This window comes from Rhipicephalus sanguineus, chromosome 1, assembly GCF_013339695.2.
Source record: "Rhipicephalus sanguineus isolate Rsan-2018 chromosome 1, BIME_Rsan_1.4, whole genome shotgun sequence".
In the NCBI taxonomy this organism is placed as follows: Eukaryota; Metazoa; Arthropoda; class Arachnida; order Ixodida; family Ixodidae; genus Rhipicephalus; species Rhipicephalus sanguineus.
Genome location: NC_051176.1, coordinates 120,622,617 through 120,635,442, shown reverse-complemented (window position 1 = coordinate 120,635,442; position 12,826 = coordinate 120,622,617). Strand labels below are relative to the sequence as shown.

General features: G+C 48.4%; 1 protein-coding gene across 7 annotated transcripts in view; it reads left to right on the top strand.

Moving 5' to 3' along the window:
- The window catches only part of LOC119396975 (protein PRRC2A), a 163,188-nt gene that overhangs the window by 89,572 nt on the left and 60,790 nt on the right, over window positions 1-12,826 (top strand). For all 7 annotated transcript variants that reach the window (XM_037664393.2, XM_037664386.2, XM_037664433.2 and 4 more), the window contains exons 15-16: window positions 3,771-5,511; window positions 5,702-5,894. In XM_037664393.2, coding sequence (XP_037520321.1) covers window positions 3,771-5,511; window positions 5,702-5,894 — 1,934 coding nt within the window. The remainder of the gene's footprint in view (window positions 1-3,770; window positions 5,512-5,701; window positions 5,895-12,826) is intronic.

Sequence of the window (12,826 nt, the reverse complement as noted above, 5' to 3'; positions counted from 1 at the left end):
GCATTTTTCCTAACAACTATTGATCATTTTTCGGCCGCGTTCTTATAAGTTCCAATCCCTCGTCGCGCGCAGTTGACGAAATTGCGTTGCTCTAGTTCGTTGCGCAGCGCTTGTCAGTTCACCGGTATATTTGACGCGTGGTACGTACGTGCGGTACATAGCCCGCAAAGCATGGCCTTCGAGATCCGCAACCTCGTGACGTATTTTAGTGTTTTCGGTTTAAAAATGCTGATCTCGGAGGCTACGCTTTTTTTCGCATTTCTCGCCAAAGTAGCGGCTGCCTTCTGCAGAGCCACAAGTGCTACCGGTATCGCCAACATGTCAACGGTGGAGAAATGTTTCTTCGTGCAGCGGTGCAGCGTTCTCTTGCAGAATGTGTACTGTGTGTACTTCGTGCTTTGTTCTTGATAAATCGTCATTCGGGAGTCGAACTAAACATTGTCCCGCTCGTAGCGATAAAAATGATGACCGGTGCTTGAAACTACGTCAAGTAAAGCACCGTCGTGCACTACGGGCCTTGGTGCCAGGTGACGACTTTGGGCGCGTCATGGCCGCCGACTACGGCGTACGGTGCATCAGTGAATTTTGCGACTTAGCGTTTCCGGGCGCCGTATCGGACGGAAGCACAGCGAGCGACTTCATCGGTGCAGATAACGACGTAGCTGTTTCTGACTGCATCGATGCCAAGATTATAGCTGACGTTGCCGGTGCTGCGGAAATGGACCCGCGCGGTTTGAAGATGCCAGCCGCCGCTGCCACCGCTAAACCCTTTACGGCGCTACAGAGCTTGCATCAGCGTTCAGCGTCGATCACCGCTGTTGTGGCGGAAGGTGCTGAATTTACTTATTTGGAAAGCTTATATAATATTGACGATGACTTGATGAATTCACGGCGCGCAAGAAGCAAGACAAGTTGACGGACTTTATTCATGCGAAATAAAGTGCGCTAACTTGCAAAAGACGTTCTCGCCTTGTTCTTTAGCATACGCGAGCGAATCGTCATGTTCGCGCTTTTTACGATTTCAGAAAACTAAGTCTAGGCCTACAGTGCTTTAATTAAAGCCTTAAATAAGCATATTTCGTATTTCGAATTATCGATATATCGAACTATTTCGCGATCCCCTTCGAGTTCGATATATCCGGGATCGACTGTAACTGGCCCAGTTCATCCTTTACTTGGCAGTTGCTTGCCATATCAGCTGTGAAAAAATGCACCAGCCAAACTCTGCAGGTTTTTTTTAGGAGCGAAGCTCCTTAGGCTCGCACCCCACTGTCACCGTTTAAGCTTCCTTCTCTTAATCATTGCTTTAGGTTGCAGTGGATGGTGATTTAAAGGGACACTAGAGGCAAATAACAATTTGTCAGAGTGAAAGCTCAATGTATGACGACGTCTAAAACGGCAATATTATCAACAGCAGTGCCCTACTTACTGAGAAATTAAGCTAAATGTATCACATGATGAGCGCTACGAGCGGGACATTTTGGAAATGATCCCGATGATGTGAGAGAGTCCGACTAAATTAATCACTCGTAATCAAACTAGCTGCAATAAAAAAAGAACCTTCCGTGCATCAAGAGATGTAGTAAAATGCTGCTTATTCGTTTCTGTTTGATTAATGGAAAAAAGAACCTCTTTGGCTTTGCCATGGGGAACGGCGCGCGTGGTTCAAAGGCTCAGTTTTCGGTGAACTGCACTTCGCCCGGCGCCCTGCTTCGCTCACGCAGTCGCGTCTCGGTGGTAGTTTCGCTCTCGCAAACTGCCGCGTGTAAATCGCGCTCGTAAAGGGCTTCTGTGACAGTTTGACAAAATGCCGCATGCATGTGATGTTGCCGGATGCCCGAATGGTGTACGCCGCCGCACAGTAAAGGCGGGCAACGTTGGGCACGGCAACAGTGACGTGAAAAAGACTGCTTTCAGGCGGGTGATTTGAAGTGCGCTAACGCGATGCGGACCACTAAACCGTGATTTTGTTTCAAAAATAAGCACTTACTTGGCACAAAAGTAGCACTGCGAGGTTTCTGGACCGTTGTTTCAACAATTAACGTCAACTTAATATTTGCCTTTAGTGTCCCTTTAAGAGGAAATGTTTAGGACTGGAGCAGTTTGGTTCTAGCGCACCAGAAATTCAAGGTTAAAAGAAATAAGCTCTGTCAATGGTCATCTTCACTTTCACCACCTTTATCATGGATTGTGAAATGACAACCATCATTCTAGCGCACTACGGGCCTTTTGTCGAAGGTAGTAGCAGACGGTCTCCCCACCTGGCGCCGGCATAAGAAGACAGTGAAACACTGCGCGCACCGATCGCGCGTGGCGTTCCGTCGCTGCTAGCGAAGGTCCCCGGTGCATCGCCGCTCGCACCCCTCTCCCACCTTTCTCCCTCTCCATGCGCTGCGTGCGCCGCACTCTGTCGTTACTGCCACCGAGCGCAGCAGACGCTCTCCCCACCCGCTCCCCACCCTACCGCCTTCATGAAAGCCTTGTAGCAAGATCAGGCACATAGTCGTTTGCGTTCCATTACTAAGGAGCTTCGCTCATTGGTTGTATTCGTACACAGAACTTCTAGTTTTGTAGAGTTAGCTACACTGGCCTAGCCGAGCGAGTATCGCGTGGCTCCTCATGGGTCGTGCTGCGCATGTGCGAGGATCAGTGATGTCACACAGCTGGCGCATCGGAGCCGGCACCTCTCGCGCACTTCGCCGCTGCCGTGCGCGATTCGCTGTTGCCGGTCTGTGCTTTCCAGAGGAGTGACGTCGTAGCCGAGGTAGACGTACTGGCGCCGGCGCGCATGCAGCTATTCGCTTTCGCTTTCCAGTTGCGGTTGGGCACTACGCTGGAGCCGCTTGATAGCGCCTCCGACTTGCGTTTGCCAGTGTGGTTTAGCCAGAGAAGGAGAGCGCAAATGCTGCTCAAGTGCGCACAAGAGCGGAGAAGCTTAACTCATCGGATCCCGAAGTAGTTGCCTGGCAAAATAAATATACATGTGCCACATATGTATACCATATGTGTGTCATTGGAGCAGCAGTAAGCATGACAATCTCAAGCTGATCCTACACAACCAGGAAAGAACGATCAGCTGAACCTTTGCTACACTACGTTATCCTGGCATAGTCAAGCTAAGCCACTGTAAAATTTTTTTTTTATGCAGAAGCACTGAAATAACATTGTGTGCATTTCACTAAGACTACCATCTTTTAATTTTTCCCGTTTCTCGGCTCTTGCATTTCCTGGCTCCTACATTTTTTATGCGGTCCCCTGAAGATCGTATCAGCGAAGTTTTACTGTACGTACATAGCGACTGCTCCTTTGAAAGTAACGAACTTGGCATACTTTCAAAATATGTGCGTCATAATTTCTAACAGATATAGCAAGAGGGGTCTATCAGCAACTGACTTCTAACAAAATTGTCCTTTTTTTTTTAGATTGTCTGTGCTGGAATTTTGTATGACTTCATGTTTATATTTGACTACACTCAAACCTCGATATAATGAACATGGAACGAAATGTCGATTATAACGAAGTCAATGAAGAGTGCCCTTGCGATAGAAAAATTGTTAGGAATATGCGTTTATAACAAATTTTTGGATATAATGAAGTTATTTCCATGTAAGATGTAATTTCATTATAATGAGGTGTGCTTTATTACTGCAAGTAAAGTTTTTTACTGAGCTTCTCCGGGAATCTTACATGTACTTGCTGTGTTTGTTGCACATTTCTGAGCTTTTCCAGGAAGCTTATAAGTAATTGCTTTGTGTGTTGCTCACATACAGGCCTCCCGCTGATCAACGGCAAGAGATGCCAATGCAGCAAATGGAGCCACACCGTATCACAGCTGAGCGAGTGAAGGATAAGCCGCAGGTGCCAGACTGGTCTGACACTCCATACTCTGCTCCTGGTGAAAGTAAGCGGCGTGATTGGCATACACACCATCCACCTCCTGTGACTCAGCAGCAGCTGGACAGTGCAGGTCCAAGCAAAAAGAACTTTGTGCCACTGCGACGGGGGGGAGTTGCAAAAGATGATGGAAAAGATGATGTCAAGGAAGGAAAGGTGGAGGAGAATTCCCGTGCAGAGGAGGACAAGGCAAAGGAAGCTGCTAAAAAAGATGATGCCGAGAAGCGTATGCCAGCATCTCGTTCTCGTGGTGGAAGTGGGGGAAGATTTGAGGCAAACAGAGGCCGTGGTGGTCGTGGTGGTAATGGCTACAGCAGCGGCAATGTTGGTTATAGAGGACGCAGCCGGGAGTATCGTCGCAGTAGGACTGAGCGTGGGCCCCGCTTTGACCGCAAAAAGGACGATGGCAGTGAGGAGAGTTCTGGTGTTGAGGAGGAGAAGCCCACCAATCGGTTGCGGCCCAAGGATGAGGAAAGTGAGGGCTCTGAGGAGGCCTGTCCAGATTCTGACCGGAAAAATAGGACAGCAAAAGAGACTGGTCGTGTTCGCGAGCCTCGCCGAGATGAGGCTAAAAACAAGGAAGAGAAAAGCGCCTTCTCTCCTCGAGGGGAGCCTTCACGGCGAGGTCGTGGAGGTGCGATGTCGTTAGGCCGAAGCTCAAGAGGTCGGTACCAAGCTGGGGGCTATGGGCCACCTACCTTAAAAGCGCCATTTGGAAAACCTGAGGATGGCAACAAGGAGGAAGAAGTAAGTAAGGAAGGATCTGCCAGCCAGGGAAGCAAGCCACGATCTAACAGTAGTCGTCCTGTTGTGCGACGCCCCAATCGCATGGAGCCACTGCCACCACGCTTTCAGAAAAACCAACCCCGCAGACCGGACAATCCAGAGAGAAACAAGGGACGAGGTGGTCGTGGTGCAGGCCCAAGTAAAGATGCCCTGTCTGATGTTGCCAATGAAGATTGGGAAACTGCTTCTGAAAGCAGTGATGTGGCAGATAGACGAGGTTTCGACGAAGGTGTGCGCCAACAGTCGTCGGGATCCAAGAAGGGCCCACCCACTAGTTCGAAGGCTCCTGGTGGAGGTCAGGAACGCCGCCGATCTGGTGGGGAAGTACGCCGAGGGGGAGGGGGTGCTCCTGGAGACCGCAATGGTCGAGGCCCTGTGCAACGTAGAGACTCTGGAGGTGGCGGGCCACCTGCCAGAATGGGCCGTGGGAGTGGCTCACGGCCAGGAGGTCGGTCACGCCAGCAGCAACAGCAGCGGCCAGGAGATGTCAGTGCCAAGGGGGAGCCGTCTCAGGCCACTCTGGTATACCGGATGGATGAGATGAAGCTGCAGGATCCAGTGGGAGTTCAAGCTGCTCTTACTGACATTGGTGCCAGGAAACACATAAAGAAATCTGAGCAAGGGCAACCAAATGGAAAACTTGAAAAAGAGAAGCCAAATGCTCTGGAAGGAATTGACCTAAGTAACTATGCTAGTGTCGTCGTTATAGATGACCATCCAGCTGTGACTGATCCTTCTCTATGTGATGGTGATGACGGAGACTTTCAAGAGGTGACCTCAAAGAAACGTCACAAGGTTTTGGCTGATGGAGACTCCAAGAAGAAGAAAGAGGTGAGAGTACATCTGGCTGTTACAGCACACTGCAGCATGCACTTGCGTCTGTGATGAGGTACATAATCTGTCAATCCAATGACATAATGTGATTAAATACACTATGCTGAAATACATGTTCATAGTTTCGATTTTGTTTCCTGGTATTTTGTGTACTGCTATGTACCGTTTTTTTTTTTTTTTTTTCCAGACGAGAAGCAAAACTAGTGTGCATGGTCGGCAAAACAAGCTTCCGCCTCGCCTAATTAAAAAGCGGGAGTCTGACCGCTTGTTTTCTTCAAAGACTGAGTGCCAGCTACCCGCAAAGACTGATGGAAGTGCCACAGACTCTGCTGATACCCCCACTGCAAAGCCTCAACAGCATTGTACCTTCAGTACAAAAGGTTTGATGCCATTCCTGTTTTCTCGTGCACTTGAATTTTATCTGCAGCAGCAGTTTTCATTGAGAGTAAAATGTAGAATTGCTGGTACCAAATAAATTTTGGGCTTAAGAAATGTGTTGTTCGGGTGTGAAAGTACATAAAGGGGCCCTCCAACACTATTCAAGCCCCCATTTTTTTCTCGCGGGTTGCAGACTGAAGGATGGAAAGATTAATGCAGCAAGAATGACAGCAATAGGGGCACATAGTCCGAAGTTATTCAGCCTAGAAAATTCAAAATCGAAGAAAAATGCCTACCCTCAAATCTATTTTCACTGGGTCACATAACCACATTTCACTCACAACTTGCGGTGCAAAGCGCCACCACTGGAATGAGCTGCGCATCATTGTTGCCTGTTCCACACAGTAAAACAATGTGGCACTGCATTCCCTGCACTGCAAGAAAAAGGGTGAGACCAATAACAATGCGTCGAGGTGAAAGACTTCGAATGCCGTAGCAATCATGAGTGCACAACAAGAGGTTGTTCAGGAAGGGTCCACTGGCAAGAAATCTTCCACATAACGACAAATCTCGTGTGCTCATTTTTCTGTGCTGAGAGGTCACAGGCTTTAGCAGGCAGCGCCCTTACAGTGTTTTCAAGTTTTCTTTTTTTTCTTCTTACGACACTATCTGTTTGCGTAAGTATAAAAAGTACAGCAAACAAAGATTCATCAAACTCGAAGGGGGATACCCTACTGCATGTGTGAAACGAGGCAGCTTGCAAACATACACTAGCTAAAGAATTGAGAGGAGCCTTTTGTATGGACATCTGACCCACGCAAGCAAAAAGCCAGAGGTGAAATAGCAGCCAGTGCCTTTATCGTGTTTTGTAGTAGTCTCCTGTTGTTGCAATGATGTCCATTTGGTGTTCAATGGAAAAGCACTCGATATAAAACCTGATACAAATCTTTATTTTTTTTTTTTCGATCACTTAATGTTACATTTATCTAATCAAAGGCTTGTGCTCTTCTCAGTCATTTCCACCTGAAGTAGTTATGGGGAGCACCACTACGCGTTGATGCGGTTGGCAGCGATGTAGTGATTTCATTGAGTTATTAAAACTTAAAAAATCTATTGATATCGGTGCTTTGACTCTTGCTAAAATTATCCCCAGCCATCAGTCTATGTGATCGACAAATGAAAAGTGGGTGCTTTAAAAGTGTTGGAGGGCCCCTTTAAGCCTTCTGTGTGGATGCAAAGCTTACATTGTAGCTTCGCAATGTTAAGCCTCTACATTACAGTCACTGACAGATAATTTGTACTTGATAGGCACCGTAAACAAGTACAGTGGAACCTCGATTATGCATCCCCCGGTTTTGCGACAACCCGCAGTTGAAGAATAATTGCGTTGGTCCTGGCAAAGCCCCTATAGAAATAATGGGTTTATGGCATCATTTGTCAAGAGAAGATGGATTTCTAGCTGAGTTTGAGAATTGTAAATTCCAGGCCACGTGCGGCACTGTTTGGCTCGCATGTTTTAAGGAGCCTCGACTACCAATTGGCAGTGTTTTCTGACTGTGATGAAAAGGTATTGCATGTGTTGTAACTTCAGAACCAGGGCATGCTCTTCGAATCCTTTATTCAGGCATGCCAACGGGCAGCCTCAAAACAGCACAACGAACACAGTAACGAAGGGCACACGCCCATATATACAAGTGGCTCCAGGTTACACATGCGCAGTGGCGACCATTCACTTATCACCGCAACTTGACAACTACGACACGTGTAGCCTATCGCGATATGAACACAACAGCATGGTCCTTTTAAATATCCCCGGGTGGGGCATGTCTCAGTTCCTTTGTGGAAGGGGGACAGTGGGATGTAGAGGAGAGGGAGAAAAGGAAGTACAGTCGACGTCCGATTTCCCGGACGCCCGAAATTCCGGACATGCCTGATTTCCCGGACTCATCTGTGGCACCGTCAAGTTCCCCGTAGAGTCAATGTATTAAAAAGTCCGAAATTCCTGACGCTTATAGCCTTCGCCATCCGATTTCCCGGACTTTTTACTGTTAACTGCCGACCCAAAGTCACCACCGACGACGCCATTTTGGTTGTTTTTATTTTCATATCCTTGAACCCACCATACTCAACGTTTACCATACTCGCATCGCAGCTGTGGCCAGCAGCACCGCCGCACCGCGCCGCGGCTGCCGTAACCTCGAAACCGCACGTGTCAATCAGTTGCCAGCCGTAGCTTAGCCAAGCCAAACCTCACTGTGGTTAAAGTGTTTATTCTAGAACACTATACTGTGGTCGTTCACGTGTGTTTTGTCAGCTGTGCCAGCTCTGCGGTCGTGTCTGCGGTTGATCGTTTGCTGCTGCGCGCTACCTTCAGTGATCATGTTTCCCGACCTTCAGCATCCACAGAGTTCCTAGCTGTTTCGTGCTGCGCTTTTCGTCGAGTGGATTCGCCGTTTACAGCAATGGCACCGACTGCTCCTTAGTCTTCGTCCGCGCCTTCGAAGCGCACAAAGCCACCTTGTAGGCTCACGATGACGAAGTGCCATCCGCGGACGTTGCCTTCGACGATCTGCGCGCTGGCGGCGTGTTGATTCCAGCCGAGATAACCCTTGAGGACTTCGCCGACGCTGACAAAGACTTCGAGCTATGTGCGGAGTTGACCGACGACGAAATCATTCATCAAGTTACGGAGGATTCCGATGACTCCGACACCGAGACTGAAGAGCCAGCTCCTACACAGCCAACGAGCTCGGAGTTGACGCGAGCACTGATGACACTGTCATTGGTGTACAGCGGCAACATGACGTTGACTGAAATTGAGGCAGACATAATCGCGGGCAAGCGGACCGTGCAGAAGAAAATAAGCGACTTCTTTGCGCCCAAGTGCTGACCGATGGGGTAGTGCCGGCCACGTCGTTTTTTTTTATATATAAACGGCTCTTTTCAGAGCCACCTAAACGATGCATTGGCTGAATTGCTATGGGAATCTTGTACTCCGGCTGTGACCCTCTCAGTCAGCGAAAAATACCTACCAAAAAGGTGCGTTTTCACGTGCATTCGTTTTTCCGGACGTTTTCGCGGTCCCTTGAGGGTCCGGGAAATCAGACGTCGACTGTAGCAGGACAAGAAAACATGCACCCGCTTTTTCTGCGGTGACACTCGACGTGACGGCTGTCAATGCATGCGCTCGCAGTTTTCCAAAAATACAGCCGGCTGTTCAAAAAGATGTGAAATAAACTGTTTATTGGAACTGCCACTTTTCTGAGTGGAATTTCAGTGTTTTCATCATATTTTTCCATTTCTGTTCAGTATCCCTTTAACAAAACAATCTTGGTCACCAAACTCAATTCCGCAAAGCTCTTGAATTAAATGACTAAAAAATTGCCAATGTCTTTCTGGTTTTTACAGATACGGTTTCTTTTTCTTACGCCTTAACGCTACAGTCGCAGATCGATTTTTCGAACGCTTCTGAGATGGGAAAGCGCTTGCTGATCTCGGAGGTGAAGCCTACGCCACTTTTTCGTTTTCAGTCAGCACTGTCATCAGTACGGCGATGAGCGAAGCTAGCGGAGCAAGTGGCGAAGGAGTAATTCTTTGTTCATTTTTGTATCGTGTTGGTTCGGTCGCCATTCCGCACGCATCGTGACATTTTGTGCTTCTCGTGTGTGCAGCATCGGATTTTACGTGCTCGACGCCATGGCTCCGCCATCGCGAGAGCCTGGTGGTGTGAAGAAGCGTGGCAAGTACACGACCCTGACGTTAGAGAAGAAAGTAGCGATTGTCAAGCTTATCGAGAGTGGACATTCCCAGCTTGATGTAGCCAAGGAATACAACCTCTCCAAGCAAACGGTGTTTGATTATGTGGAAAACCGAACCAAGATATTGACAGCGTTTGAGAACTCAAGCAACAAATTCCAGAAGAACGACAGTAAGGGCGTTCACGCAGCCCTTGAAGAGGCCCTGAAGTTGTGGTTAAAAGGAGTTTTGGCGAAGAACTTGCCCGTGTCGGGAGATTTGTTAAAAGAAAAGGCCGAGGCGTTCGCTCTTAAAATGAGCATCCAGGATTTCAAGTTTACAGACGGATGGCTGCACGGCTTTAAGAAGAGGCACGGAATTTTGTTCAAAAAAGTGAGTGGTGAAAGCGGAGCGGTAGATCAGGCTGTTGTGTCTGATTATCGTCTCACCAAGCTCAAAGCCTTGATCGAAGAATGTGCTCCTTCAGACACCTTCACTTGTGACGAGACTGGGCTGTTTTTCAAAATGCTGCCGGATCGCTCTGGCATTTTTGGGTGACCCGTGCGCCGGCGGCAAGCTCAGCAAGGAGTGCATCACAGTGATGGTTGGTGCCAACGCAACCAGAACAGAGAAGCTCCCTCTTGTAATAGGAAAGGCGAGAAACCCAAGATGTTTCAGGGCAATGAAAACCCTCCCTGTCGAATATGAGAGCAATTCGAAAGCGTGGATCACCCAATCTTTATTCGAGCAGTACGTACGAAGACTTGACTGCAAGTTTGCGCGTCAGCACAGAAAAGTCATCCTTTTCGTAGACAACTGCGGCGCGCATGGGAGCGTGCCTAACGTTGAGGCCATTCGGTTGAAATTTTTGCCACCGAACACCACGAGTGTGCTCCAGCCAATGGATCAAGGCGTCATCAGAAATATCAAAGCGCACTACCGTGCCCGCCTGCTCAATCGTACCGTGCTGTGCCTTGACAGCAGCAAAGCCTACAAAGTCGACATCCTGGCCGCCATCCATATGCTAGCCGAGGCATGGAAGGCGGTGAAGCCGGAGACCATCGCGAATTGTTTCAGGCATGCGGGTTTCGGTGCCGCTGAAGAGGCCGAGGCGGATGACCCGGACGTTCGTGATCTGGACAGCGCAATGGATGGCGGGGAGGACTTGATCTGCGATCTGCGAAGTGGTGGAGTGGATGTTCCTGCCACGGTGACATTTCGGGACTTCGCTCGTGCAGACGACGATGTTGTTTCGTGCGCTGAGCCCACAGAAGACGAAATTCTGCGGCAGGTTGTGCCGCAGCCAGAGAGCGGCTCGGATGACGACGAAGATGACCGCCCGCAGCCGGCGGCGGCACAGATCGACGCGGTGACACTCTTAACCCTTTAATGCGTGAATTATGAAAGCGCCGAAGAAAAAAATGTTTTTCATCTTTTTAGCTTAAAATAGCAACCTTAACTTAAATCAACAGTTGTATTATCCAAAATGCAACTTTAATGCATACTTTTAGGTATGTCGCGAATTCGCGAGAACAGGCACTTAAGGTAATAGTAGCTTAATACAGGGATATGTTCAATGCAACGCAAGTATGGCATCCCCGCATCAATGAAGCGGATCTGTTCAAGGTGACGTATCTTGGCATCGTCATTGTTGTTAAATGCAAGTTTGACTTTATTTCCTCCTGCCAATCGCATGACATCGTGTCGGCCACCGTGTGGACCCTGAACTCCGCCGCCCAGTATAGCCGACTTCTTGGGAGTCGACAGAATGACATGAAGGTGACGGCACTGAGAAATAAATCTAGCTCGCCACGAGACAGAGCCAGTCCTTTGTTCATATTTTTTTTTGCGTCGCAAACAGATTGCTCTGTTGAACAATGTGATCCATGAAGGTGTCATAAAAAATTCCTTGAAATATTCAATAGGAACTCGGACAGTGTCGCATTGAGGAAGAGCGGTTTTCCTGTGTGGCATTTCCCGCTGTTCTTGACAGTCTTTTTTTTACACCGCATGTTTTAGAGAGGCACTAGCTAGGTTGGTCTACCACATCTTAGTCTTCATCCTCACTGCTCGATGAAGACACTCGTGCTTGTGCATGAGGATCGGGATCGACATCGTTGTCTTCGCTGTCACTGAGACAGCTGTCGTCACTTTTATCTTCAGGTTTCAAGCGCGTGTGAAACCTTTTTTTCCCCAAAATGAGCAGAAGTCCATCATGAACTTGTCATACCGGCAATCGTCACTGACTGACTCAAATGCCGGATGGCGTGAATTCGCGACATACCACAGAAGCGAGGATCACGCAGGAAATAACGTACTTCAAAACAACGTGACATGTCGTGTGCAACCTCTTGTATGCGTGCACACTGAAAAAATTTTATAGGAGATGGAGCCTACGTCCCTCGGGCAGAAAACAACGAAGAAGTGAGAGCTGTCGCACGTGCTTCGCGCTCTCCGGCAACTGATACACAACACTAGGTTCCAGCTTGCAATACCTTACATGTGATGGTGCTCGATGTCTCGTGCTGAAAGCTACGTTCGCCGCAAATACGTGACAGCCGCCGTTGAAGGCAGCAACGCGTTTCGTGTGTTACTTGGTCGGCGTCTTTCGGTATGTCGCGAATTCGCGATTACCGGCAGTAAAGGGTTAATGGGCGTTTACGGCGAGGATGTTACCCTGGCGCAAATACAGGCAAATGCATTTGCTTGTAGGTGTAATATAAGGCAAGGCGGCATCAAGGACTTTTTTAAGCCAGCCTGAATGCAATAAATATTACTTTTTGGCAAAAACGAATTTTTCGGACTATTTTTCGGTCCCCTCCAGGTCCGAAAAATCGGTTGGCGACTGTATTGCGTTAAAATATCTGGACACCTTGGTGTAATTTTTGAGGCTGCACGCTGCGCTCATGCATGGAACAACGAATTCTGCAGTCAGTAGAGCTCTTGTGTACCAGATTGCACTAGAGGAGGTGTTGGTCGCGTTCGTTATTTCAAGGTTTATGCAGCGTATAACAACATTTATGTGACTGCTGTACGCCCACTGCTGGTGAAGCGCATAGGTGAAAATTTTGAGCTTTTCACTGTAAATTAAGTTCGTGGTTCTCCCCAAGACGCCGAGGTGGGTCGCATTTTTTTCTTTTGGTTTGATGTGCAAGCAATTGGACCACCTTCAGAGACTTTCCTTCACACGCAGTCATGC